The sequence below is a fragment of the Palaemon carinicauda genome, chromosome 43 (assembly GCF_036898095.1).
Source record: "Palaemon carinicauda isolate YSFRI2023 chromosome 43, ASM3689809v2, whole genome shotgun sequence".
Lineage (NCBI taxonomy): Eukaryota > Metazoa > Arthropoda > Malacostraca > Decapoda > Palaemonidae > Palaemon > Palaemon carinicauda.
Genome location: NC_090767.1, coordinates 21,213,538 through 21,238,324, shown reverse-complemented (window position 1 = coordinate 21,238,324; position 24,787 = coordinate 21,213,538). Strand labels below are relative to the sequence as shown.

General features: G+C 51.9%; 1 protein-coding gene across 3 annotated transcripts in view; it reads right to left on the bottom strand.

The window, feature by feature from the left end:
* The window catches only part of LOC137633654 (cAMP-dependent protein kinase catalytic subunit PRKX-like), a 112,791-nt gene that overhangs the window by 52,292 nt on the left and 35,712 nt on the right, over positions 1-24,787 (bottom strand). Inside the window, exons 2-3 of one of the 3 annotated variants that reach the window (XM_068365904.1) lie at positions 21,833-22,123; positions 13,578-13,710 (exon numbers count right to left, since the gene is read on the bottom strand). The exons of 1 other annotated variant lie outside the window; for it this stretch is intronic. In XM_068365904.1, the coding sequence (XP_068222005.1) occupies positions 13,578-13,710; positions 21,833-21,841 (142 nt within the window). In that variant the 5' untranslated portion in view covers positions 21,842-22,123. Of the gene's footprint in view, positions 1-13,577; positions 13,711-21,832; positions 22,124-24,787 lie in introns of those variants that run through there. One more of the 3 variants, XM_068365905.1, reaches the window with a different exon arrangement.

Here is a 24,787-nt window from a genome sequence, read left to right as displayed (position 1 = left end):
TAGTGGCATCTAGTGGAGAGATACCCCTTCCAAGATACCAACCACCGAAGACTTTCCACTTTGCCTGGTAGACAGATGCGGATGACTTTCGCAAATGTCCAGACATCCTAATCGCAACTTGTTGCGAAAATCCTCTCTCAGCGAGGAGATGCTGGATAGTCTCCAGGCGTGAAGTCGTAGCGAAGCTACGGCTTTGTGGAAGATGTTGGCATGTGGTTGTCTGAGTAGCTCGTGTCGCGGAGAGAGTTCTCTCGGAAGTTCCGTTACGAGTTGCAGAAGGTCCGGAAACCATTCCGCGTGATGCCATAGCGGAGCTATGAGGGTCATTGAAAGATTGACTGATATTCTGGTCTTGTTGAGCACCCTCCTCATCAGACAGAACGGGGGAAAGGCGTACACGTCAATGTTGTCCCATCGTTGTTGGGATCAGGGACTGGGGAGCAGTACAGCGGAACCTTGAAGTTCAACGCTGTCGCAAACAGATCCACAGTCGGGGAAACCCCACAAAGTCAGGACTTTGCTGGCTACTAGATGATCCAAAGACCACTCGGTACTCACTATCTGAGACGCTCTGCTCAGACTGTCGGCGAGCACATTCCTCTTGCCTGGAATGAAGCGTGCCGATAGTGGAATCGAGTGGACTTCGGTCCATCTCAGTATCACTACTGTGAGATGGGATAGCTGCTTCGAAAACGTACCTCCTTGCTTGTTGATGTAAGCCACTACTGTGGTGTTGTCACTCATCACCACCACAGTGACCTGCCAGCTATTGTTGGAACTGCTGAAGGGCCAACAAACCAGCCTTCATCTCTAGATGATTTATATGGAGGCACTTTTCTGATTCTGACCACAGGCCTGAGGTCCTGTGGTACAGAACGTGCCCCCCCCCCTTCTTTGAGGCGTCCGAAAACAGCATTAAATCCGGGGGAAGGACAAGAAGATCCACTCCTCTTCATAGGTTCTTGTCTGTCACCCACCACTGGCGGTCCGTCCATTCCGCAGGACCCATAGGGATCATGACGTCCGGGGAATCGCAACCTTGATTCCACCCGGAACTTGAGCCGCCACTGGAGAGATCTCATCCTGAGGTGATCGTTGGGAATTAGACGAGCCAAGGATGAAAGGTGACCAAGGAGACGTATCCACGATTGGGTTGGAAGCTCTTCTCGTCTGAGGAAAGGGCTTGCAACCCCCCTCAGCCTTGCTATCCTGTCGTCTGATGGGAAGGCTTTGTGGGGATTGGTGTCTATAATCATGCCTAGGTAAACCAGTCTTTGAGTGGGTAGCAGAGAGGACTTCTCAAGATTTACCATGATCCCCAGATCCTGGTAAAGTCCTAGAAGTTTGTCTCAGTGTCGAAGAAGGGATGACTCCGAGTCTGCTAGGATCAGCCAGTCATCCAGTTAACGGAGGAGACGGATGCCGATCCTGTGTGCCCACGATGATATTAGGGTGAAACACAGCACCTTGAACTGGTACCCCTTGTTGTCTATGCTGAATCCTAAGTACTTCCTTGAAGACGGATGGACTGGGATCTGGAAGTATGCGTCCTTCAGATACAGTATACACATGAAGTCTTGCAGTTCACTGCAAGTCTGACCGTGTTTGCGGTCTCTATGCTGAACGGAGTTTGCTTTAATCTAGACCTCTGCCCTAAGGGCCCGCCCCCTTGCTGATCCCATGGCAAAAGAGCTAAATGACACCGGATTCGTCCTCAGGGGAGGTAGAGATGTTGTGAACGGGACGCGATATCCCTGACTGATTACGGAAATCGTCCAGGAATCGGCCCCGAGTTGCTGCCACCTGTCTGCGCAACCTTGTAGGCATCCCCCCACTGGCGGACATGCAGGGGGACTGCCAATCCTAGCGTTTGCGGCCTCAGCTGCACCCTCTAGGATTCTTCCCTCCCCTGGAGGACTTCTTGCCTTTCTTGTCCTTGACCGGAAAGGGCTTAGACACCACTGTCTTCGCTGCCGTTGTCGATTTCATGGTCTTGGTGGGACGTGGCTGCTGGGGTGCTGGAGGTTTATAGGGCTTGAATGTCACAGCCCTATGTAGGAGGGAGTCTTACTGACTTCCTCCACCTCTCAGCAGCCTGCTCCACGTCCTTAGGCTCAAACAAGTTCGTTCCCATAACGGAAGAATGTCTGAGCCTGTAGATTTCGGTGCTAGGGGCCTCCCGGTATTGTCTTGGAGTCCTTCGACTCCCTCCTGGGAGGGATGCAGGACTCCAATGACGACGGAGGCAGTCTCTTCTCCACCCTTATTCGAGAAGACTTTACCGCGCGAGGTGGGGTTTCCCTCAATGGTGTGATGGGGGAACGTCTCACCTCACGTGACTCTCCTGAGGACGGGAAATCCTCGTCCGAAGGGGAGGGAGAAAAGTCTGAGGGGGGAGGGTGCCTGCCTCGAAGACTTACGAGGAGACAGCTTCGTCCTCGGAGAAGTTACCGCGTCCGAAACTCCTCTTTTCCTCTCCAGGGCAGTAAATGCAGCCAAGGATTTGTGGCCCAACTCAGAGAGAACAGGCTTGAAAGCCTGTGCTACCGCTCTGATTAGAGCCCCAAACCAGGGCTGCCGGCTGCGCTGTCAGACACTCCCTCTGGAGGGGGAGTCGCCTGTAAGAAGAAAGAAGATAAGGAAGAAATGTCCCTGGACTTTTCTGGAACCTTCCCCCCTACCGGCAAGCGCGCTGTTCTGCTCTTGCGGGGGGGGGGGGGGGGGGGAATGCGGTGATGGCGCCCCTACCACGCGTTGTCCTGCAGCCTCGTGCGTGGGAGGGTATTGGCGATTGCGCTTGCGCGATGGAGAATACCCAGGGCTCGCGCGCAGGAAACTGCTGGAGCGCTCGCGCGGGCGAGACTTCATAGTGCGCAGGAATCAGATTGTGTGCAGGATCAGAATGAAGAGCCCATGTGGGCAAAAATAAAAGATCGTCGGCGCGTACTCGTGTACCAGAATGTTGGCACGCGCGTGCGTGGCTATCGGCGCGCGCGTACGAGTTTGTTGGCGCACGCGCGTAAGACCATTGGCGCGCGTGCGCGGAAGACTATCGGCGCGCGAGGGAGACCATCGATACCCGCACGCGGAAAAGATCGTCGGCGCTTGCGCGCGAAAGAAGATCAGCGAGCGCGCGCGCGCGCGAAGGTAGCGGTACCCGCGCGTGGACGATCGTCGGTGCTTGCGAGCGTAAGTAGATTGTCGGCACTTGCGTGCGTATGAAGATCGGTGATCGCGCACGCGCGCTAGTAGGTTGATGGGTCAGCTGGCAGGACGATCAGGAACTGAGATGTGCCCTTTGGAAGGGCCAGCATCCGCTGATGGGACCGTAAAAGGTCCGTGTTAGAGTCCAGGACCGAAGTCCAAAGGACCCCGTTGCAGCACAAGGTAGAAGTCACTGGAAATTCTGCTTGATCCTCCGAGGCGGAGTCTCTATGAGAGACCTCTCCCGCGAACGAGAGAGGTGCCCTTCGTAGAAGAGACTTGGGGACACTCGTGATGACGCCCCTTAAAGCCGTTGGATCAGCAAGCTGACTTTATCAGTAGCGATCCTCCGAAGAGGAGTCTCTATGAGTGAGTGGTCTCTCTCGCGAACAAGAGGGGTGACACTTCCTAGAAGAGACTTGAAGACACTCGTGGTGATGCCCCTTAGGGCTGGTGGATCAGCAAGCTGACCTTAGCAGTAGCGATTCTCCGAAGAGAAGTCTCTATGAGTGGCCTCTCTCGCGAACGAGAGAGGTGAACACTTCGTAGAAGAGACTTGCCAAGACTGTGCTCCACCCCTAAAGGAAGAGAAACTCAGCAAGGAGGGAGAAAAGTCTGACCGCAGGGCAGCAACAGTAGTCGAAGGCGATGAATTTATTAAGGTATGGGAAGTTCTCCATCTGAAGGGAGAAAACCTCCTGGGAGGGATGCAGGACTCCAATGACGACGGAGGCAGTCTCTTCTCCACCCTTATTCGAGAAGACTTTACCGCGCGAGGTGGGGTTTCCCTCAATGGTGTGATGGGGGAACGTCTTACCTCACGTGACTCTCCTGAGGACGGGAAATCCTCGTCCGAAGGGGAGGGAGAAAAGTCTGAGGGGGGAGGGTGCCTGCCTCGAAGACTTACGAGGAGACAGCTTCGTCCTCGGAGAAGTTACCGAGTCCGAAACTCCTCTTTTCCTCTCCAGGGCAGTAAATGCAGCCAAGGATTTGTGGCCCAACTCAGAGAGAACAGGCTTGAAAGCCTGTGCTACCGCTCTGATTAGAGCCCCAAACCAGGGCTGCCGGCTGCGCTGTCAGACACTCCCTCTGGAGGGGGAGTCGCCTGTAAGAAGAAAGAAGATAAGGAAGAAATGTCCCTGGACCTTTCTGGAACCTTCCCCCCTACCGGCAAGCGCGCTGTTCTGCTCTTGCGGGGGGGGGGGGGGGAATGCGGTGATGGCGCCCTTACCACGCGTTGTCCTGCAGCCTCGTGCGTGGGAGGGTATTGGCGATTGGGCTTGCGCGATGGAGAATACCCAGGGCTCGCGCGCAGGAAACTGCTGGAGCGCTCGCGCGGGCGAGACTTCATAGTGCGCAGGAATCAGATTGTGTGCAGGATCAGAATGAAGAGCCCATGTGGGCGAAAATAAAAGATCGTCGGCGCATACTCGTGTACCAGAATGTTGGCACGCGCGTACGAGTTTGTTGGCGCACGCGCGTAAGACCATTGGCGCGCGTGCGCGGAAGACTATCGGCGCGCGAGGGAGACCATCGATACCCGCACGCGGAAAAGATCATCGGCGCTTGCGCGCGAAAGAAGATCAGCGAGCGCGCGCGCGAAGGTAGCGGTACCCGCGCGTGGACGATCGTCGGTGCTTGCGAGCGTAAGTAGATTGTCGGCACTTGCGTGCGTATGAAGATCGGTGATCGCGCACGCGCGCTAGTAGGTTGATGGGTCAGCTGGCAGGACGATCAGGAACTGAGATGTGCCCTTTGGAAGGGCCAGCATCCGCTGATGGGACCGTAAAAGGTCCGTGTTAGAGTCCAGGACCGAAGTCCAAAGGACCCCGTTGCAGCACAAGGTAGAAGTCACTGGAAATTCTGCTTATCCTCCGAGGCGGAGTCTCTATGAGAGACCTCTCCCGCAAACGAGAGAGGTGCCCTTCGTAGAAGAGACTTGGGGACACTCGTGATGACGCCCCTTAAAGCCGTTGGATCAGCAAGCTGACCTTATCAGTAGCGATCCTCCGAAGAGGAGTCTCTATGAGTGAGTGGTCTCTCTCGCGAACAAGAGGGGTGACACTTCCTAGAAGAGACTTGAAGACACTCGTGGTGATGCCCCTTAGGGCTGGTGGATCAGCAAGCTGACCTTAGCAGTAGCGATTCTCCGAAGAGAAGTCTCTATGAGTGGCCTCTCTCGCGAACGAGAGAGGTGAACACTTCGTAGAAGAGACTTGCCAAGACTGTGCTCCACCCCTAAAGGAAGAGAAACTCAGCAAGGAGGGAGAAAAGTCTGGCCGCAGGGCAGCAACAGTAGTCGAAGGCGATGAATTTATTAAGGTATGGGAAGTTCTCCCTCTGAAGGGAGAAAACCTCACACCTGGGGAGGAAACCTCCCTCGAAAGGGAAGTTATCCAACCTCTGGAGGTGAACCTCCATTAGCGGTCTACGATGATCTGAAGTGCCGGCATGTTGTCACGGGAGTACTGTACTTCTAAGAGAAGGGATAACGCCCATGACGACGTCCTCTGAGGGACGGCAGCGACAGCAGAATCCCCAGGCATGAACGGGACAGCTCTGCTTCGTTGGCACTCTTTAGTCGAACGAAGAAAAACTGCATAGTTAACTGGGAAAATAAAATTAAATAATTATTTTAACAGAAATTCCCTAGGGAGGAACTCCAAAGAGGAACCCCGAGGGAAAAACATAAAATAAGAATTAAGTATGCGCCCACCTGATGACATCCACGGGCGAAGGGGGGGGGAGTAACTGTAATAAAAACAGAATTATAATTATCTAAATCATCTAAGAATATAATAGTGAGAACCTCTGAACCCCCGAAGGGAAGTGTTCCCCACGGAAAAAGCTGAAAAGTTAAAATACAATTAGATTTCACTTAAAATAATTGAGGCAAACAAACGGAATAGCAACCTAACCCGCAACGGGAAAGGAGCTACCGTAATAGTACGTAGTAGTAGTAAAGGTGAACGACCTCGCGTAGGGAGAGACCGTAGTCAATCTAAAAAAAGGCCACATTCCCTTCGCCGAGAATACGTTTCCCATAGGAAAAGAGGATAAGTGAAGATAATAGATGAATGAAGAGGGTCCAGGCGATGACGATTCCCCTGAGGTGGCCGAGTTAACGGATATGCCGACAGGAAGACCGATGGACCAGAGAGGGAGAGGTCGTTCCCCACGAAGTGGAACTGTGGTGGCCTTGCACTACGCAAGTGTTGATGTGGTACGTCACACACACAGCACAAACACTGAAAAGAAAACTTAATACATTTATATACACAAATATATACATAAACATAAAGAATGATTATATATATAGTATAAGTATAAGAAAAAGTAAGTAAAAAGACAAAAAAATTAGTGGCAGTCCAAAATAGGCGAGGAGAGAGAGAGAAACAACCGTTCTCGCTCCGAGCCAAAAGTAAAGTGAGCTCAGGCACAGGTGTGTGTGTGAGGGGGGGGGGTAACAGGCTACCCCCCCTACCCCGCCGCTAACTAGCGGTGGGGTAGTAAACCCTCGTTAAAATGTTAATGGCTCGTCATTTCAGCTACGCCGAAAGTAATAACCCCTATTAAATACCACAAATTTTAAGTAATTTGTATTTTCCCTAACAGTACTTACCTTGAACTACTTTCTTAGGGAGTATCTGGGATCTCCTCCCAACCGACCAGAGTTTTGTGTAGTTTACCCTACTCCCGTTTTCTATGAGGGGCAACCTCAGGTGGTGTGATACGCGCCCTGGCGACCTCGGGTCAGAGAGCATGCTTGCTCAGGTCTCGATCCCCAGTAAGTTCTTGATAGCTAGGTTTCTATGAAGTCCAGCGAGGCACTCGGGGAAGGATGGGTGGGCTATTACCCGAAAGTTGTTCGAGGTAAGTAGTTAGGAAAAATACAAATTACTTAAAATTTGTGATTTGTTCCAACACCCAGTACTTACTTTGAACTACTTTCTTAAGAGACTTATACCTCAGGAGGTGGGAGTGTCCTTCATGACCTAGAGACTAAGAGAAGAATATAAGAGGAACCTAGATAGGAGACTAGGTTCTGCTGACCCCAAGGAAAACACGAGGGAATAAAGAAAACTATGCCAAAAACCCATCTTAGTGTCTAAGTAACTCACCTCTGCAAGAAATCCTAGGAGACATGTCCTTCCAACGATAGTGTATCCCATGGCAGTTTCAAGGGACTACTGGAGTCATTTCAGTAAGGGAGCAGGGGAAGGAAGAACAAGGGGGTTAAGGAAGGAACCTGTGTCTCTTGGACTTACTACCCGCGGTTGTCACTGGGGCTACACCTTTAAACCGTTTGGAGCGCGGAAATGACAAGACCTATCGAGAACCCGTCTGGGGACTTCCTCGAGTAGTCCTTCAAGTAGTGAGCTGTGAAGGTCGACTGGCTAGACCAAGTACCTGCCCTCAGGATCTGGCCCACTGCCATATATTTCTCAAATGCCAATGAAGTTCTTAGACCCCTAATGTCATGGGGTCTGGGCTTTCCTGGAAGGGGGACCCGAGCACTACTGTAGGCCCTGATGATCACTTGCCTAGCCAGAAAGAGTAGTATTCTTGGAGACTGGCTTTTTCACTAGTCCCGAGGAGACGAACAGACTCTTGATCTCGGGTCGAAGACTGGCTGTCCTCTCTAAGTATTTTCGTACTGCCCTGACAGGGCACAGCAGCAAGTCCCTCGAGTTGTCCGATCGAGGAATTGCCGGCACTGAGAACCCTTCAAACTTGGGATCCCAAAAGGCTGGATTCCGAGTCTTTGCCACGAAGGATGGGACGAACCTGAAGGTAGCCTCACGCCAACCCTTCGAGTGTGATACCTCGTACGACAGTCCGTGCAACTCCCTACCCGTTTTGCTGATGCCAGAGCTAACAGAAAAACTGTCTTGAGGGTGAGTTCCTTGTCCAAGATGTCCGTTAAGGGTTCGAAGGGAGGTTCTGACAGCATCTTCAGGACTCTGGCTACATCCCACAGGGGCACCCTACTGGCTTGAGGGGGGCACAAATGCTCGAAGCTCCTGATGAACATAGAGATATGTCAGGAGGAGGACTTGACCCAGAGCAGCCCAGACTCCTTTGATGGCTGGGATGGACATGTTTACCTCGTCCCTGAGATAGACTAGGAAGTCCGCTATCTCTGGAACGGAGGCCCTCAATGGTTTGATGCTCCTCGAGACGCACCCCTTAGTGAATGTGGCCCACTTTGCCAGGTATACTGCAGTTGATGAACGCCTCAGATACCCTGACATCCTTGCTGCCGTTCTCGAAGAATATCCTTCCTTCCTCAGGAGACACTCGATAACCTCCACGCGTGAAGGCGGAGGGACCGAGGGTTCTCGTGGAACCTTTGAAAATGGGGCTGCCGGAGAAGATCTGGCCTGTACGGAAGGGGCCAAGGTGGAAAGCACGCCAATTCCTTTAGATCCGCGAACCACTCTCTCTCCGGCCACCAGGGCGCTAGCAAAGTCTTCCACATGTTGTCCGCTCGCCTCACCCTGTTGAGGACCTGTCTGAGCATCCCGAAGGGAGGGAAGGCGTAAACGTCGAGGTTGTCCCAAGGGTGCTGGAAGGCGTCCTCGAACGCCGCTTCTGGATCTGGCACAGGAGAACAAAACACGGGGAGCTGTGCGTTCAGTCTCGTTGCGAAGAGGTCCAACACTGGTGATCCCCATTTTTGAATGAGGGTCTTGGCCACTTCCGGGTGCAAGGACCACTCGGATCCTACTACTTGACCCATTCTACTGAGGCCGTCGGCCAGGACGTTTCTCTTCCCTGGAATGAACCTTGCTGAGATTTTGCTCTGTTCCCCTTCGGCCCATTCCAGCAGTCCCAACGTGAGGACGCACAACTCCTTCAATTTTAGTCTTCCTTGTTTCTTTATGTAGGCCACCAATGTGGCATTGTCGCACATCAGTGCCACGGTGTTTCCCTGGAGCTGATGGACGAACTCTAGGCACGCTCTTCGCACTGCCATCATCTCTAGTACGTTTATGTGCTGGTTTTTCTCTTCGTCCGTCCAACTTCCTCTTGCTGTCCTGCCGAGGAGATGGGCACCCCACCCTCCTTGGATGCGTCCGTAAACAGAAGCATCTCCAGAGGGTCGGGTGCGAAGGGCATTCCCTTGAGGTTGTTCGATTTGGTGATCCACCACTCTAGGACCTCCTTCGTCTCCGGGAACACCGGGACCACCTTGTGGGGGGAGTCTCTCTGGTTCCAAGTCTCCTTTAGGTTCCATTGGACTCCCCTGAGTTTGAGTCTCCCCTGTGGACTAGCTTCTCCAGCGACACGAGGTGGCCTATCAGTCTTTGCCAGTCCTTGGCTCTTCTGGGCTGGTCCGACAGGAAGGGCCGGAGGATCTGGTCCAAGTTGTCCAGTCTCTCCGCGGAAGGGAAAGCTCTCGCCAACCGGGAGTCCAGGACCATTCCAAGGTAGGTCATCCTGGTGGAGGGTATCAGTTAGGACTTCTCTAGGTTGATGATGATACCAAGGACGTTGCAGAACCGCAGGAGCTTCGCACCTTGTTCCCTCAGTACTTCCCCTGAGGCTGAAAGCAACAACCAGTCGTCCAAGTACCGAATCAGGCGGCTGCCCTGTTCGTGTGCCCAGGCTGAGACTGTTGTGAAGACCCTCGTGAAGACCTGAGGGGCTGTGGACAGACCGAAGCAGAGGGTCTTGAACTGCAATGCTTGGGCACCCCATTTTACCCTTAGGTACTTCCTGCTGGAGGGGTGAACAGGGATTTGGAAGTACGCGTCCTTGAGGTCTATGGACATCATGAAGTCCCCCTCCCTCAAGGCCGCTAGGACCGACTTCGGGGTGTCCATCTTGAAGTCGGTCTTGCACACAAACTTGTTGAGGGCTGAGAGGTCTATGATTGGTCTCCAGCCCCCTGTCGCTTTCTCCACCAGGAAGAGTCTGCTGTAGAACGCCGGACCCGGGTTCTTGACTGGTTCTATCGCCCCTATCGCCAGCATCGCAGAGACCTCCTCTTGTAGGGCCGTCCTTCTCAAGGGGTCCTTGGGTGCCAACCACTCTGCCTGTTGATCTGGCATTAGAGGTGGGGGGTCTGCCAGGAAGGGTAACCTGTAACCTTCTTTCAGGACTGCTACGGTCCACGGATCTGCTCCGTGGTCTCTCCATGCTTGCCAAGAATGTTTGAGGCATCCCCCCCCCTGAGGCTTCGGCAGGAGTAGGGGGCCTCTCTCCCTATCTCCTTCTAGAGGCGCGGCCTGAACGACCTCTTCTGGCTGCTGCGTAGGAAGGTCTGAAGGATGATTGCATTGCAGACGTTCCTGTACGGGAGGGCTGAGAAGCCTGCGGCCAGGCCGTAGTAGGGGTGTCTCTCCTGGGTTGACTAGGTGAGGCGCGAGGAGGATGGGAGGCGTCGAAGGGCGCCCTTCTATGGGTAGGTCTTCTCGCTGGAGGTGGTCTGGAGTCTCCCGTATCCTTCAGCTCTCTGACCCTCTCTACCGTCTCTTCCACTGCCTTCAGGGGGAAAACTGGGTCATCCCACAGGGGTAGGCTCCTCAGGGACCTCCCTTCTCTGTCGGGGAGCCTCCTTACGAGCTTGTTGAGCACCGTATCCCTTTTTCGCAGAACCCAATTGGCGGCCTGCGCGATTGATTGATAGGAGAGAAACTTTGGGGCTTTACCTCCCGAGCTAATCAGCTCCTTCAGCAAGGCCTGGATCTCCGGGATAGTGAGGTCGTAGGAGGACTGGAAACCTACCAGCTTGGAGGCCCACCAATCCAGCCAGGAGGAGACGTTCACCAGGTCCTTGGCTATCTCCTCCATCATGGCAGCTTCTGAAGGGGAGAAACAGATCGGGGCGGTAGTAGCCCTCTCTTCAGCTGCTCCTTGCCCTAGGGTGGCAATTGCAGGTTCCACAGTACAGGGACCCGAGCGATGCCCTTCAGGAAGGTAAAACCTGCTCTGGGATTTTAGGCCTTGAAGAAGCTTGGAGGAACTCTGGGTCTTGGGGGCTTCTGCATGGTTGGCCACGATCTTGTCCACGTGGGCCCTACCCAGCCTAACATCCCTAGCCAAAGGCAGGGCTAGCGAGGGCCTCTGCTGTACCGGGGCATCCACCAGCCTGCTGAGGCTCGAGAGCCAGACTTTGTCGGAGGAGGGCTCGGGTTCGTCCAGCCTATGATGCCTGCGAATGAGTCCTATCACCCTCCTGTAGGCTGAAACTTCTGCTGCTGAACCTTCCCCGTTTCCTCCGTAGGACGTTCAGCTGCCTGTGATGGAGGTCGCCGTGCGGGGAGGGGGGGGGCATCTTGGACTGGTCCAACTTCGGCGGGTCAGGGCGTAGGACGGGCATCGCCGTCGGGACGGAAGCCTCCATCCTGGACCTGTCCCTGCTTACGGAGGTCCAGGTAGGTGCGGGCTTGCTTGTCGAAGGGAGTTGCTTGTCTCGTTCCTGCCTACTCGACGTTGACTTGGAGGTCGGGACGCGGCTGCCAGACCGAAGGGGTGACTCTCTCCGCTTGGCGGATGGAGTCGGAACCTTCACGGAATTATGCCTGTCCGCTGGGACCTGAATAGACGACTCCCTCCGTTGATCGTATCTGCCGCTGGATACGTACCTTCCTGGTGAGCGAGCCCTTGGGAGCCAGTTCGAGGGGCCCAGAACTGCTGACATCTCTATCAGTTTGCTACGAGGGATGACGACCCATTCTTCCCCCGGGGAGTCAATTCTCCTAAACTTCCTCCTGGGGGATCTTGAGCGCCTACCCCCATGGCGGGATCTAGAGTGGGAGCGAGACCGAGAACGTCTTCTGCGGGACCTCTCACGACGTCTCCTCCTATGGTCCCTCGGGGCTCCGTCTTCCGAGGAGCAAGAGTAGGCTTCGACCGAGAAGCCCGACGACTTGCATGTTCTCACCGGCGGGCCCGACTCGTGCCGCGTTGTAGCTGGGTCCACGCGTCGCTCGATGGAAGAAGAGGGCTGCAGGAAGACGGACGGAAACGTAGCTGAAGGTGATGGCGGGGAGCGTGGGAGTTCCTCGATGGGGGACCAGGTTTCAAAACCTTCCTCCATCCTCAACGGAGACCTGAAGGGCGTCTTCAGTAGCGCCCACGCGAGGGAGTCCGACGGCGGTGAGTCTTCCTTCTCGGCAGAACCCTCGGCTGCGGAAGCACCTAAAAAACACGCCCACGAGGCGGGAGAAGAGGTTGGCACAGTTTTTCCCCACATAGGATCATCTGAGGAGACGGGCCCTGCTTGCACCAGGGTTCCGTCGCCCGAACACACTCCCGTTCCTCCCTGAGGCCCCTCACTTGCCTGGAATGATGCCACTATCCCGTAAATCAGACTCCTGGGGAAGGGCCACAGGCCTCTTCCCTGCAACTGACTTACCTCGTCCCCTACTCTGGGTAGGGGAAGGCCGCAGCGAGGGTCTGTCTGACGCAATGCCCGGCGAAGCAAGAGGAGAAGAGACGCTCGGCTTCTTAGGTGATCTCTTCGATGCCTTCTTCTTTTTGGTGCCATAACACACCCACTGCACCTCGTTCCAGGACTCGCACTACGGACACGTGGCTGTAGGGGAACACACGCTGCCCCTACACGAAGAATACAAGGAGTGCGGGTCAACTTCAGGTTTCGACAGGAAAGCACCACGCGATTTACCGGCCATAGGCCCAGGACAACGGCGGGGATGCTCCATTACGCACTAGTAAAGCATCTAGAGACAGAGGAACACGAGGGAAAGGATAAGGGGGAACACAAAGGTACCACGTGGGAACAGCGTGAGACACAAAGGGTCGCACTGGATAAGGAGAGCGACGAGATGTTATCGCGACGCGACCAGAGAACTTACTGGGGATCGAGACCTGAGCAAGCATGCTCTCTGACCCGGGGTCGCCTCACGGCGCGTATCACACCACCTGAGGTTGCCCCTCATAGAAAACAGGAGTAGGGTAAACTACACAAAACTCTGGTCGGTTGGGAGGAGATCCCAGATACTCCTAAGAAAGTAGTTCGAGGTAAGTACTCGGTGTTGGAACAAAGCGTGGTTTGTATGTCAGTTACGGAACAATTTATTTTTACAATAATTTACTTGAATAAATCTAAACACAGTTTTATTTGTCTTAGATAATAATAATAATAATATTATGGCTACAAAGATAAAAATCATATCTTGTAAAATTTATTCCTCATTCATAAGAGTTGGATGTTGGGGCCAGGAAAGCCCTTCAGTGCCAAGGTCCCACTGGGAGAAAACATTGTAAGTAGAGTGATGGTTAAGGTGGAAGAAAGGCAGCAAGAATGGGGTCAGGTAGAAGGCTAGAGAGAGAGAGAGAGAGAGAGAGAGAGAGAGAGAGAGAGAGAGAGAGAGAGAGAGAGAGAGAGAGATATGCCTCACCATTGCAACATTCAAAAAGGAACATGTCCGCAGTGTAGATGAGGAAACAGGTCTTGTCCCCGCCACCATCACTGACCACGACGCATTTAAGTCTACATTGACCTTTCGTCTTGCGACACCTAATGCTGACTACCTGGAAGAGAAGAGGGAAAATGAACAAGTGTTGCCATATCAGGATCTGGAAGAGTCTAAGGTTTATCTTAAAGTTATGACCTGAAATACAATGAGTACGTGTTGCTATTAGAAACTCCTGGAATACCTGTTTTGCTTCCATGACTTTTCTACGGTACACTGAAATTGAGCTAAAATGTTTTATACACTTTTAAATATAAATAAATATAACAAATTTGGAAATAATTTGTATTTTTCCTAACATACAAAGCTGGAGCTATTTATAAGGTATTACTTTCAGCAACGCTGAAAACCAGCCAAGACAATTTTAGTGAGGGATAATCACCCCATCCGCTAGTTAGCGGGAGGGGTTGGGGTAGACTAGCTACCCCGCTCACTCACACCTGTCGGTTGAGTAACCACTTTTGCTTTCTGGCAGGACTTCTAGGGGGACAGGGTGGCGGGCCAATTTGTATAAATAACTCCAGGTTTGTATGTTAGAAAAATACAAATTATTTCCAAATTTGTTATTTGTTCCGACACAGATACAAACCTTCGCTATTTATAGGGTGACTTACTCTTAGGAGGGAGGAAGTTCTACCAACTGGCCTTGGTCATGACCCGGGGTTCCTTCTAATTGATTTTGATCTAATTAGTAGGAACCCTACCCTCACTAAAATCAAAGTAGTTACAAGGTAACTCACTGATAGCGGCCTGCAGAAGCTTGTGTGAGAGAGACTCGTGGCTTGCCTCCAAGTAGGAACTCGAGGATTCTAAGACATATCCAATACCCTCCCTCAAGAGGTATTGGTGACGTAACAAAGTATTCATTCATACTCAGGATGCACAAGGGAAATGATTCTTACCTGCAGAGGGGTGAGGTCAGCTATGCTTCGGTCTTGCAGAGCTATTTCCCCAGGGGGGAGAAGGAGAAAGAAAGAAGTGAGCCAGACATTCTTTTCATTCACCCTAGACTAACCCGGGTAACCTCAGCCCTCAACCCTCTGCTACTTGTCCATCAAGGAGCCTGAGGCATTAGATCACTTGTTGTGCGCCACCACAGGACCAATGGAAAAGGTTTCCATGCTCCTGTGGGTTACGTCTTTCAGGTAGTGGGCTGTGAAGGTCGTCTGACGCTTCCACACGCCCGCTTCCAATACCTGTGCCACAGAAAAATTCTTCTTGAACGCCAGAGACGGTTGCAATGCCTCTGACGTCATGAGCTCTGGGTCTGTTGGACAAAGGAGGATCTGGATATAGAGCCGTTTGATTACTTTCCTTATCCAGGAGGAAATAGTATTCCTCGTGACCCTCCTCTTGACCTTCCCCGTGCTGACAAAAAGTGCTCGTACACGGGGGCGAGCTTTTGCTCTTCTTTTTAAGTAACACCTCAGACTCCTTACCGGACATAGTAACAGTTGGTCTGGATCTTCGGTTACAAAACGAACTCTCTCTATCCGAAATGGGCCGAACCTGGAGTCTGGTACACCCGGATTTTGAGTCTTAGCTACAAACTCAGGAACGTAGTTGAGGATTACTTCCCCCCATCTCCTAGAGTGGGAGACATCAGCAGATAGACCATGAAGTTCGCTGACTCTCTTGGCCGCAGCCAAAGCGAGCAGGAACACCGTCTTCCACGTTTGGTGGCAATCTGAGGCCTGGCGTAGTGGTTCATAGGGGAAGCCCTTCAGAGACCTGAGGACCCGAACCACGTTCCAAGGGGGAGGTCTTAGCTCTACCTGAGGACAAGTAGGCTCGTAACTGCGTATGAGCAAAGAAAGTTCCGAGGAGGAAATATCGACTCCTTTCAGTCTAAAGGCGAGACTCAAGGCTGAGCGGTAGCCTTTGACTGCCGAGACCGAGAGAAGCTTTTCTTCCTGAAGGTATACAAGAAACTCCGCTATGGTTGGAACAGAGGCATCGAGGGGAGAGATACCCCTTCCACAACACCAACCGCAGAAAACTGACCACTTCGCCTGGTAGACTGCCTCTGTGGATCTCCTGAGGTGTCCAGTCATTCTTTTCCCAACCGGTTGCGAAAAGCCTCTCTGTGTAAGGAGGTGCTGGATAGTCTGCTAGCGTGAAGTCGAAGCGAGGCTACGGTTTTGTGGAAGATGTTGGCATGTGGTTGTTTGAGGATGTCGTGTTGTGGAGGAAGCTCCCTCGGGATCTCCGTGAGGAGATGCAGAAGGTCCGGGAACCATTCTGCGTGATGCCATAGCGGAGCTATGAGGGTCATTTGCAAGTTGTTGCTTGCTCGTACCTGGTTGAGGACCTTTCTCAGACAGAAAGGGGGAAACGCGTAAGCGTCCAGGTTTATCCACCATTGTTGGAAAGCATCTTGCCAAAGAGCTTGGGGATCCGGGACTGGGGAGCAGTACAACGGGAGCCTAAAATTCAGGGCCGTTGCGAACAGATCCACCGTCGGGGAACCCCACAAAGTCAGGACTTTGTTGGCTATCAGAGGATTCAAAGACCACTTGGTGCCAACTATCTGAGTCGCTTTGCTCAGCTTGTCTGCTAGCACATTCCGCTTGCCCGGAATGAAGCGAGCTGATAGTCACCAAGTTGTCCTCTGCCCATCTGAGTATCTCTACAGCAAGATGGCACAGCTGCTGCGAAAAGGTACCGCCCTGCTTGCTTAGATAAGCTACTACCGTGGTGTTGTCGCTCATCAACACGATGGAGTGCCCCGCCAGGACCTGGTGGAACTCTTTGAGGGCCAGAAAGGCTGTCCTCATCTCTAAGAGATTTATGTGCTGGTACCTTTCTGATTCGGACCATTGGCCGGAGATGTAATGGTGCAGCACGTGAGCGCCCCACCCTTCTTTTGATGCATCCGAAAAAAGCATCAATTCCGGGGGAGAGATGAGAAGATCGACCCCTTTACAGAGGTTTGGCTCCGCCAGCCACCACCTGAGGTCCGACTGTTCCTCTAGCCCTATGCGGACTAGGTGATCCCGGGAATCGGAGTGTTGGTTCCACTGGGATTTCAGTTGCCACTGGAGGGATCTCATCCTGAATCAACTTTTGGAGATCAGTCGGGTCAGGGAAGAGAGGTGAACGAGAAGGCGAAGCCAATACTGCGTCGGGAGCTCTTCCCGACTGAGGAAGACCTGTGCCATCTCCCTCAGTCTCTGGATCCTTTCGTCTGATGGAAACGCTTTGTGCCTTAGGGTGTCTAATCGCATGCCTAGGTATCCCAGTTCTTGAGAGGGGAGCAGTTGAGACTTCTCGAAGTTTACCACGATCCCCAGATCCTGGCAAAACCTTAGAAGTTCGTCTCGGTGGCGGAGAAGGGCCGCCTCCGAGTCTGCCAGAATCAGCCAGTCGTCCAAGTATCTTAGGAGACGGATGCCGACTCTGTGAGCCCAAGATGACACTAGGGCGAAAACTCTCGTGAATACCTGGGGTGCTGTGGAAAGACCGAAACACAGCACCCAGAACTGGTAATGCTTCCGATTGAACATGAATCTCAGATACTTCCTGGAAGACGGATGAATTGGGATCTGGAAGTATGCGTCCTTCAGATCTAGAGTGCAGATGAAGTCCTGGGGTCTTATCGCTTGTCTGACTGTGTCGGCCGTCTCCATCCTGAAAGGTGTCTGTTCGACAAACCTGTTCAGGGCCGAGAGGTCGATGACTGGTTTCCAGCCTCCAGACGCCTTTTCCACAAGATAGAGTCGACTGTAGAAGCCTGGGGACCCGTCGAGGACCTCCTGGAGAGCGTCCTTCTCCAACACGGACTGGACTTCTGCCCTGAGGGCAAACTCCTGTGTGGATCCCTTCATACAGGAGTTCAATGGAATCGGCACTCGAGTCAGTGGAGGGAGAGAGAGCGTGAACGGGATACGATACCCTGAACGAATCACCTCGACCGTCCAGGGTTCGGCCCCGTGGTAAAGCTACCTCTGCCAGCGGCTTTGCAGCCATCCCCCCCACACGTGGGCAAATGGGAGGATTGCCTGTCTTAATGGGACTGGCCTCGGCTAGATCCTTTCTTACCCTTTCCTCCACGGAAGGACTTTTTGCTGTGAAAGGCCTGCTTTGCACCCTTTTTACCCTGCTGTTTTGGGTCTTTAGCCCTTTTCGGCTGCGGGTTTTGCTGTGTTTTCCGCTGTGGCTGAGAGGGGGAAGGTCTAGCTGTTAAGACCTTTTGGATGAGGGAGTCCTGACTGGACTTCCTCCACCTCTCTGCCACCCGCTCGGCGTCCTCGGGATGGAACAAAGAATTGCCCTCGAAAGGAGCACTTCTCAGACTCGTTACTTTGGCCTGAGGGAGATGTCTATAGAGCTTGCCTATGACGGCATCTCTCCTCTTCAGGATAGTGTTGGCCCAAAGGTTCACTACCTGATGGGAAAGGAACTCGATGGCCCGAGTGCCAGACAATAGGAAAGTCTCCAAAGACTTCCTGGAGGACTCCCGAGACAGGTCCTTAGACCGCATCAGTTGTCCTAAGGATCCTAACCAGAAATCCAGCCATGAAGTAGCCTGCATGGTGTACTTCACCACCTTTTCCTGGTTTAGGATTTCAGAGGCTGAAAAGGAGACTGGAAGTCCCATAAGTTTCTCGAAGGGGGTGGCCTTCGAGAGTGCCGCTATAGAGTGGTCGAGAGGCAGCGTTGGAAGAGATTCCCCGAGGATTTCGTAGTACCTCCTTTGAAACACATAGGGAGGAGGTAGGAGCTTGGAGGACGAGTTGGAGGGGAGACAAGAGGTGGACCCAATTGCCTGGGACACCGTCTTCTGCTTGGCACTCTTCAACGCCTTTGGCTAGGGCAAAGCTGCACTGGTCCTATGATGTTTCTGAGTGCCATAAAACTGGTCAAGGACCGTTCCTTTTCCATCTAGAGGGGCTGCCTATGGATCTTGAAGTCCATTGATGGAATGGATGCAGGCTAGGACCTGCCAGGAGGAATGTTCCGACTCCTTCCTCTCATCCTTTGTATGCTTAGGGCTAGCGGCTGCTGGCAGAGCGTCGTCCTCGAGATCGCTCTGCCCTTCCACGTCTAAGCTCTCATCCATAGGAGCCCGGAGTGGGTCGAAGTCACCAACTGTATAGACTGGGGATAGGGAGACTACCGGGAGGTGCTCGCTTCCAGCTGCCTGGGAGGCAGTGAGGAAGGAAGCCTGGCCGAGGATTTGGGGTAAGTGAACCAATCCTTCGGTTCCCTCCGACGAGGCCGGAGCTCCTCTGTCCCCAAGGGCCTAGAGGACTCTGTCAGCTTACGGGTAGAATGTAAGTCTGTTGCCGTACGGGGTGAGTCCCGCCCGGTCGCAGGTCGTGCCTCCTTAGACACTGTCTCGACCGGTAAAGGACGGAAGGAGTCTCCATAGGAAGTAACCCTATCCTCCTCGGGGGGCGAAGGACGAATCTTTTTCCTTTCCCCCTTTAGCCTGGCCTGTGGCATCTTGAACTGCAGGGGGCTACCCTGAGGTTCATGCCTAATCTCCTCCAGAGGTCTTTTGCGAGGGGATGATCGTCTCCCCTTGCCTGAAGGACCCGCCTGTGCGGGAACTTCCAACCTCCTCCTAGGATCCGAGGGAGGAGAGGACCCCGGGAAGAGAGGAGGCAATCAGGGGAATCCTAGGTGTATCACCCAAGGACTGGGAGCGGGGAACGACTCCCTTCATGATTGGCGCATTACATTGAATAAGGTGCTAAGCCACAGGGGGTCACGGGCTCCTGTGGAACTATGGGGAAGGTCCTTAGGAAAGGACTGCTCCCTGGGTTTAGGAACCTAGGCAGGTTCCCTAACTCTCTTGTCCGATGGAGGCTTCCCTACAGGCAAGATCGGCACAGGCCTACCCTTAGGGATAGGATCTGGGCTCGGTCGCACAGGCGACCGTTGTCTCTGTTGCGACGCAAGGGGCTCGAGAGACTGATTGTGAGCGCCAAGATGGTCGTGCGCTCTTGCGCCAAACTGTTGGTAGGCGGAAGGGGGCTCGCGCGCGCCTCTCCCGATTGCGCGCACATTTTCCGCGCTCCTGGAGTGCATGAGGTTGTTTGCGCACCTGCCGTGCATAAGGTTGCTCGCACGCATGGCGAGCAATAGGCAGTTCGTGCATATGGAGCGCCATAGGATGAACCCGCGCGCCATGATCGCCATTTTGTTTGCGCGCGCCAATTTGGCCGTGCGCGCCAACTTGATTGTGTGCCCCAACTTGGTCGTGCGCGCAAGAGCCCTCAGGTTGGTGAGAGAACTCACTGCTACGCTCACCCGAAGGTTCACGATAGCTTGTGTTGTGTGAGCGCGAACGATCAACACAACGAGAGTTTAAAAACTATCTGTCATAAAAAGAATGACTCTGGTCACGAGAACCCGAAAGTTCAGCGTGAACTGTGTTGCGCAAACTCGAAGGAGCAACGCAACGAGAAACCGGAGTTTCTCTGTCACGATACACCGAAGTGTTAACGCGACTATTGTTACGAGAGCCCAAGGGTTCAGCGTAACTCAGGTTACGAGACCCCGAAGGGTCAGCGTAATGAGGAATCGAGATTCCTCTGTCACCAGATCCCGAAGGATTAGCATGACTGACGGTATGAGAACCCGGAGGTTCAACGTCACCGTCGTTACGAGAGCCCGAGGGTTCAGCATAACAGAAACCCAAAGGTTTCAAGTCCCGAGAGCCCGAAGGTTCAGCGCGACGGAGACCCAAAGGACTCCTGCTGTCATGAGAACCTGCGGGATCAACATGACTAGAGTCCGAAGACTCACGATCACGCCAGCCCAAAGGGTGATCGTCACGAGACCCCGAAGGGTCAACGTGAGAAGAACCAGCAGGTTTAAAAAGACGTCTCCTCACAGCCCGAGGAGGAGAACGCCCGGGGTGGAGAGGGGTTACCCACCCCTCCATTCTACGAACCAGCGGAGAGGAACATACAACAGACTCCGCCTGAGGGGGAGACTGATTAAGGTCAACAGATAAATCCTCCGCAGGGGAGGAAAGTTCGTCCTAAGGAGAACTACGCTTATAACAAGGTTCTCTTTCCGCCCCTGGAGGAGAACCTAAAGCGTAAGGAGATTGCCGATGCACAGAGGCCACCTTCCCTCGCGAACGAGAGATATGTTCCCCCGAAGGGGAAGCTTGCCTTGGAGAGAGCCCTGCCACCGCCCCTGGTGGGTTAGCTAACTCCTCGGCGTTGGAACCAGACCCAAGGTCTGGCAAGGAACAGGCGCTCCCTGGAGGAAGAGAAGGAGCCGACTCACTAGGGGAGCCATCATCCTCGTCTATCCCCCAGGGTTGACCTGGAGTCACAAGCCCTGCGCTACTGCTTGACCGTACCCCGGAAGGGCCTCGTCGAGGATTAGCTTCGGGCAGAGATTTGGGCGTAGAGGAAGCAGAAGCCCGTGATTTCTTCGATTTCGAGGAAGACCCCGAAAGTGAAGATTCGCGTTTAGACTTCTTCTTACTCGCAAACCTCTCCCACTGGGAGGCAGGCCACTCCCTACACTCGGAACAGGTGTTGTCCTGCGAACACTGAGTTCCCCGGCAAGCCGGGCCTAAAAGATGTGGGTCTATCTCCAAGGACGACATAAAGGTGCCGCAGCGCCGGCCCTCAATCCCAGGACATGTCCGCATAGCGGGACAAAAACCATACACACATCGACACACACAAAAGAAAAAGGAAAAGCAATAAAGTCAAGGCAGGTTGTTAACGGGAGAGAGAGACGGCACGTCTACACTCTACCAAGCCAAAAGTAAAAGTGGTTACTCAACTGACAGGTGTGAGTGAGAAGGGTAGCTAGTCTACCCCCAACCCCCTCCTGCTAACTAGCGGATGGGGTAATTATCCCTCACTAAAATTGTCTTGGCTGGTTTTCAGCGTTGCCGAAAGTAATATCCTATAAATAGCGAAGGTTTGTATCTGTGTCGGAACAAATCATAATCCATATTCATTTTATTTACTGTAATTTGGGTTTCATTGTCAAAGCTTAATTACTAAAATTTAAAGCAAGGTTAAAAAGTTACCACAGAGAGATGGCAGATATCATTTAACGTTTTGCGACAAAAACACAAAACGGCATCACTGGCTGACAGGCCGAGAATGCTGAAAATATCCGCACAACTGAAGCAAAACATGTTACAGATATGCAACCAAATTACCTAACCAGGGTTAAAAGAATACATATGTACTCACCAATAACATTTTGCATCAAGGTTTCTTCTTCAACCATTTTGTAATACTCCTCCACAGGCTCTTGCTTGATATGAATGGAGTCTCCATCATTAACATCAATAGCATCATCCTCAGACCAGATCATGCTAGCATTTGAACCTTTACCAACGGCATATGCATCACCCTCTCTAGGAGACAACTCTCTCTCAGGTTCTAGCTTAAGTATGAGTTCAATCTAGGGTACTGCATTTGGATCTATGGCATCTGGAGCTTTGTCGTCTTCTAGCTCATTATTTATGTCCACAGCATCTTCTAAAAATAATAAAAAAATTATAACAAAAATCAATATCCAGATGAGAGGAAACAACTTCATTAAAAGAACAAGAAAACATTGAAAGAATGATCTTCCTTTGATATATGAAATAAGAGGAGTCATTTTAAATACACAAGTAATCTACAAACGTTTCAAGATTCAACATATTTATGCTTGACAGCCATTTTCTATACATTAAAAATAAAAAACAAATCCTATTATTTCTTTTATACACATTATCAGGAAGCAGAATGAAAATGGTCTCTATTAAACAAGAAATACATTTTCTCCAATAATGATAAGTGGCCTAGAAGTTGCTGTCACTGACAAGCTGGAAGCTGTTGGGGATGTAAAAAAGGGCGGAGCCTGGCTTCTCGACCGTTGGAGGAAAGACTTTCCCTATTATTGTGTCCACTCTCATCCCTAGGTACACCACCTTCTGCTGAGGCATAATCCCCAGATCTTGGTAAACCAAGAGAAGTCTGCCACGGTATTGTAAGATTTGCCCCTTGGAGGATGATAGGATCACCAAATCACCAGGGTACCTCAGTAGCCTGAGGCTGTTGGCATGTGCCCAAGCTGAGACGAGAGTGTACACTAAAGTGGACATCTGAGGAGTGGTCGACAGGCCAAAGCACAGGACTTGGAACTGGAAGACCTTAACCCCTAGCGAGAACTGGAGGAATTCCCTTGACAATTGATATACCGTAATCTGTAAATATGAATCTCAGATCTAGAAAGAGTATAAAATCATCCTTCCTGATGGCATTTCTTATGGTGTTCACTCTCTCCATTCTGAATGGTTTGAGAACAAACTCATTTAAAGCAGAGAGGTCTTTAATTGTTCTCCAGTCTCCTGTCAACATTTCGACTAAAAAATGGCGCTGAATAACCTGGAGAAAACATCTACGATTACTCGAAGAGCATCTTTGTTCACCATCTTTTGGACTTCCACTTGTTGGATGCAGTCTTTTTTATCACCCTTGAGAATACGATGATAATGTCATTGGGTTCTGAATGAGGGGAGGGTGAGAGCTGATGAACAGGATGAGGTAACTATGTCAGAGGATGTCTATCATACAGTGTTCTACTCCGTGGTACTGCCACCTCACCCACCAGCTTGAGAGGCATCACCCCCCTCATGGTAGTTGCAGGGGGCACTGCCTTTCCTAACGAAACCTAGCCTCTTGCCTGCCTCTTCTCCTTCTAGGTTGGCTGAACCAGGCGCAAAATGGCTGGGTGAAATTAGTGGACCTTCTGGAAGAAGACGCTGACAGTATTGTTGAACTTTCCTTGACAACCGTTTTCTTGAGAGCCATATCAAATTCGCTCTGCCATGGGATCGCATACCCTTAGGAAATTACTCGTTCTCGATCTAGTTCCGCAAGATTCTGTTGTTTTTCTGACGGAGACTGCTCAAAGGAAGAGCCTTGGTTCGATTTCCTCCGGAGGGAACGGGGCCAGATTAAAAGTAATTGGGGGATTTCTTAATGCTCGATGCCTCCCTTTGTCCAATTTGCCTCGTGAACTTTGTGGCTATGGCATTTCTTCATTTCAGGGCCCAGTTGGTCCATTGGTTTGTGAATTATGGATTGGTGGGCCAGGAATGTAACTGCCTTCACCCCTTCTTCTTAAGGTCCAAAAGGTCCACACAGAGAGGCACACAGAGGACCACATTCTCGTAGGTTGGTGCATTGTCAGAGAAAATTTTTGGCGAACAGGGAAGAACTTGTCCAAGAGACTCGACTTTCTGTCTAGTAAAGACGGTTATAGTTCAAAGATAAAGGTAAAGCTGGTAAAGGGCTTCCTAGAAGCTGAAGGGGCCTCTGAAGTGGGGATAGCACTTCAGCTATTCCTCTCAAAGAATTCAATCCTGAATGGACAGATCAAAAGGCTTCTTCTGCAGGTGCAGCAGACGAAGCAGGCTTCAGTGATGGAGACTTTGCTCTGCATAAAGCTAAGGCACGCAGGATTCTAACTTTGGAAAGTATTCCTTCTTGGCCAAACAATAGCCATAGGTGTTAAGGGTGTCATCACTAGCAATGCCATCTTTAAAGGTTTCATTGGGTTGACCAAGAGCAGAAGAGATACCTGCTCCTCTAGGGGAAGCAGATACCGCTACCTCACTCCGAGCTTCCTTCTCCGTACTCCCCCGAAGGAGGACAATGGAGAAGAACCAGGAGCCCAAGCTCCAAGAAATGAGGGAAGAGAATCAGCAGATTTCTTTGCTATAGAACTAGAAGGGGAAGAATCTCGCTAAGATTTCTTTTTTCTTTCCGAACTCCTGCCACTGGGACATGAAGAATGGGGACCCACTCATGAAAATCCTGCAGTCATCCAGGAATTCGAGGGCAAGATTGCATGTCTATTCACAGGTTTTCCACAAACAGGTATATACACAAGCAATCTGAAGAGATAAGCAAAATTTTTTTTATCAAGAACACAATTCAGTGGCTGAAGTCAAAGTGGCTTCTCGCCCTATCCACTAGGAAATTTAAACAGCCCAGTTTCCAGCTTTGCTAAAATCCTATTCCTATAAAAAAAAAAGGTTAAGGTTTGTATCCACGTATAGAAAAATATGTCACCAATAATAACCTTTTTACCAGTAACAAATGACAAGGATAAGATTTTATCAAGAGAAACTTCACCTATGCCTACACTGG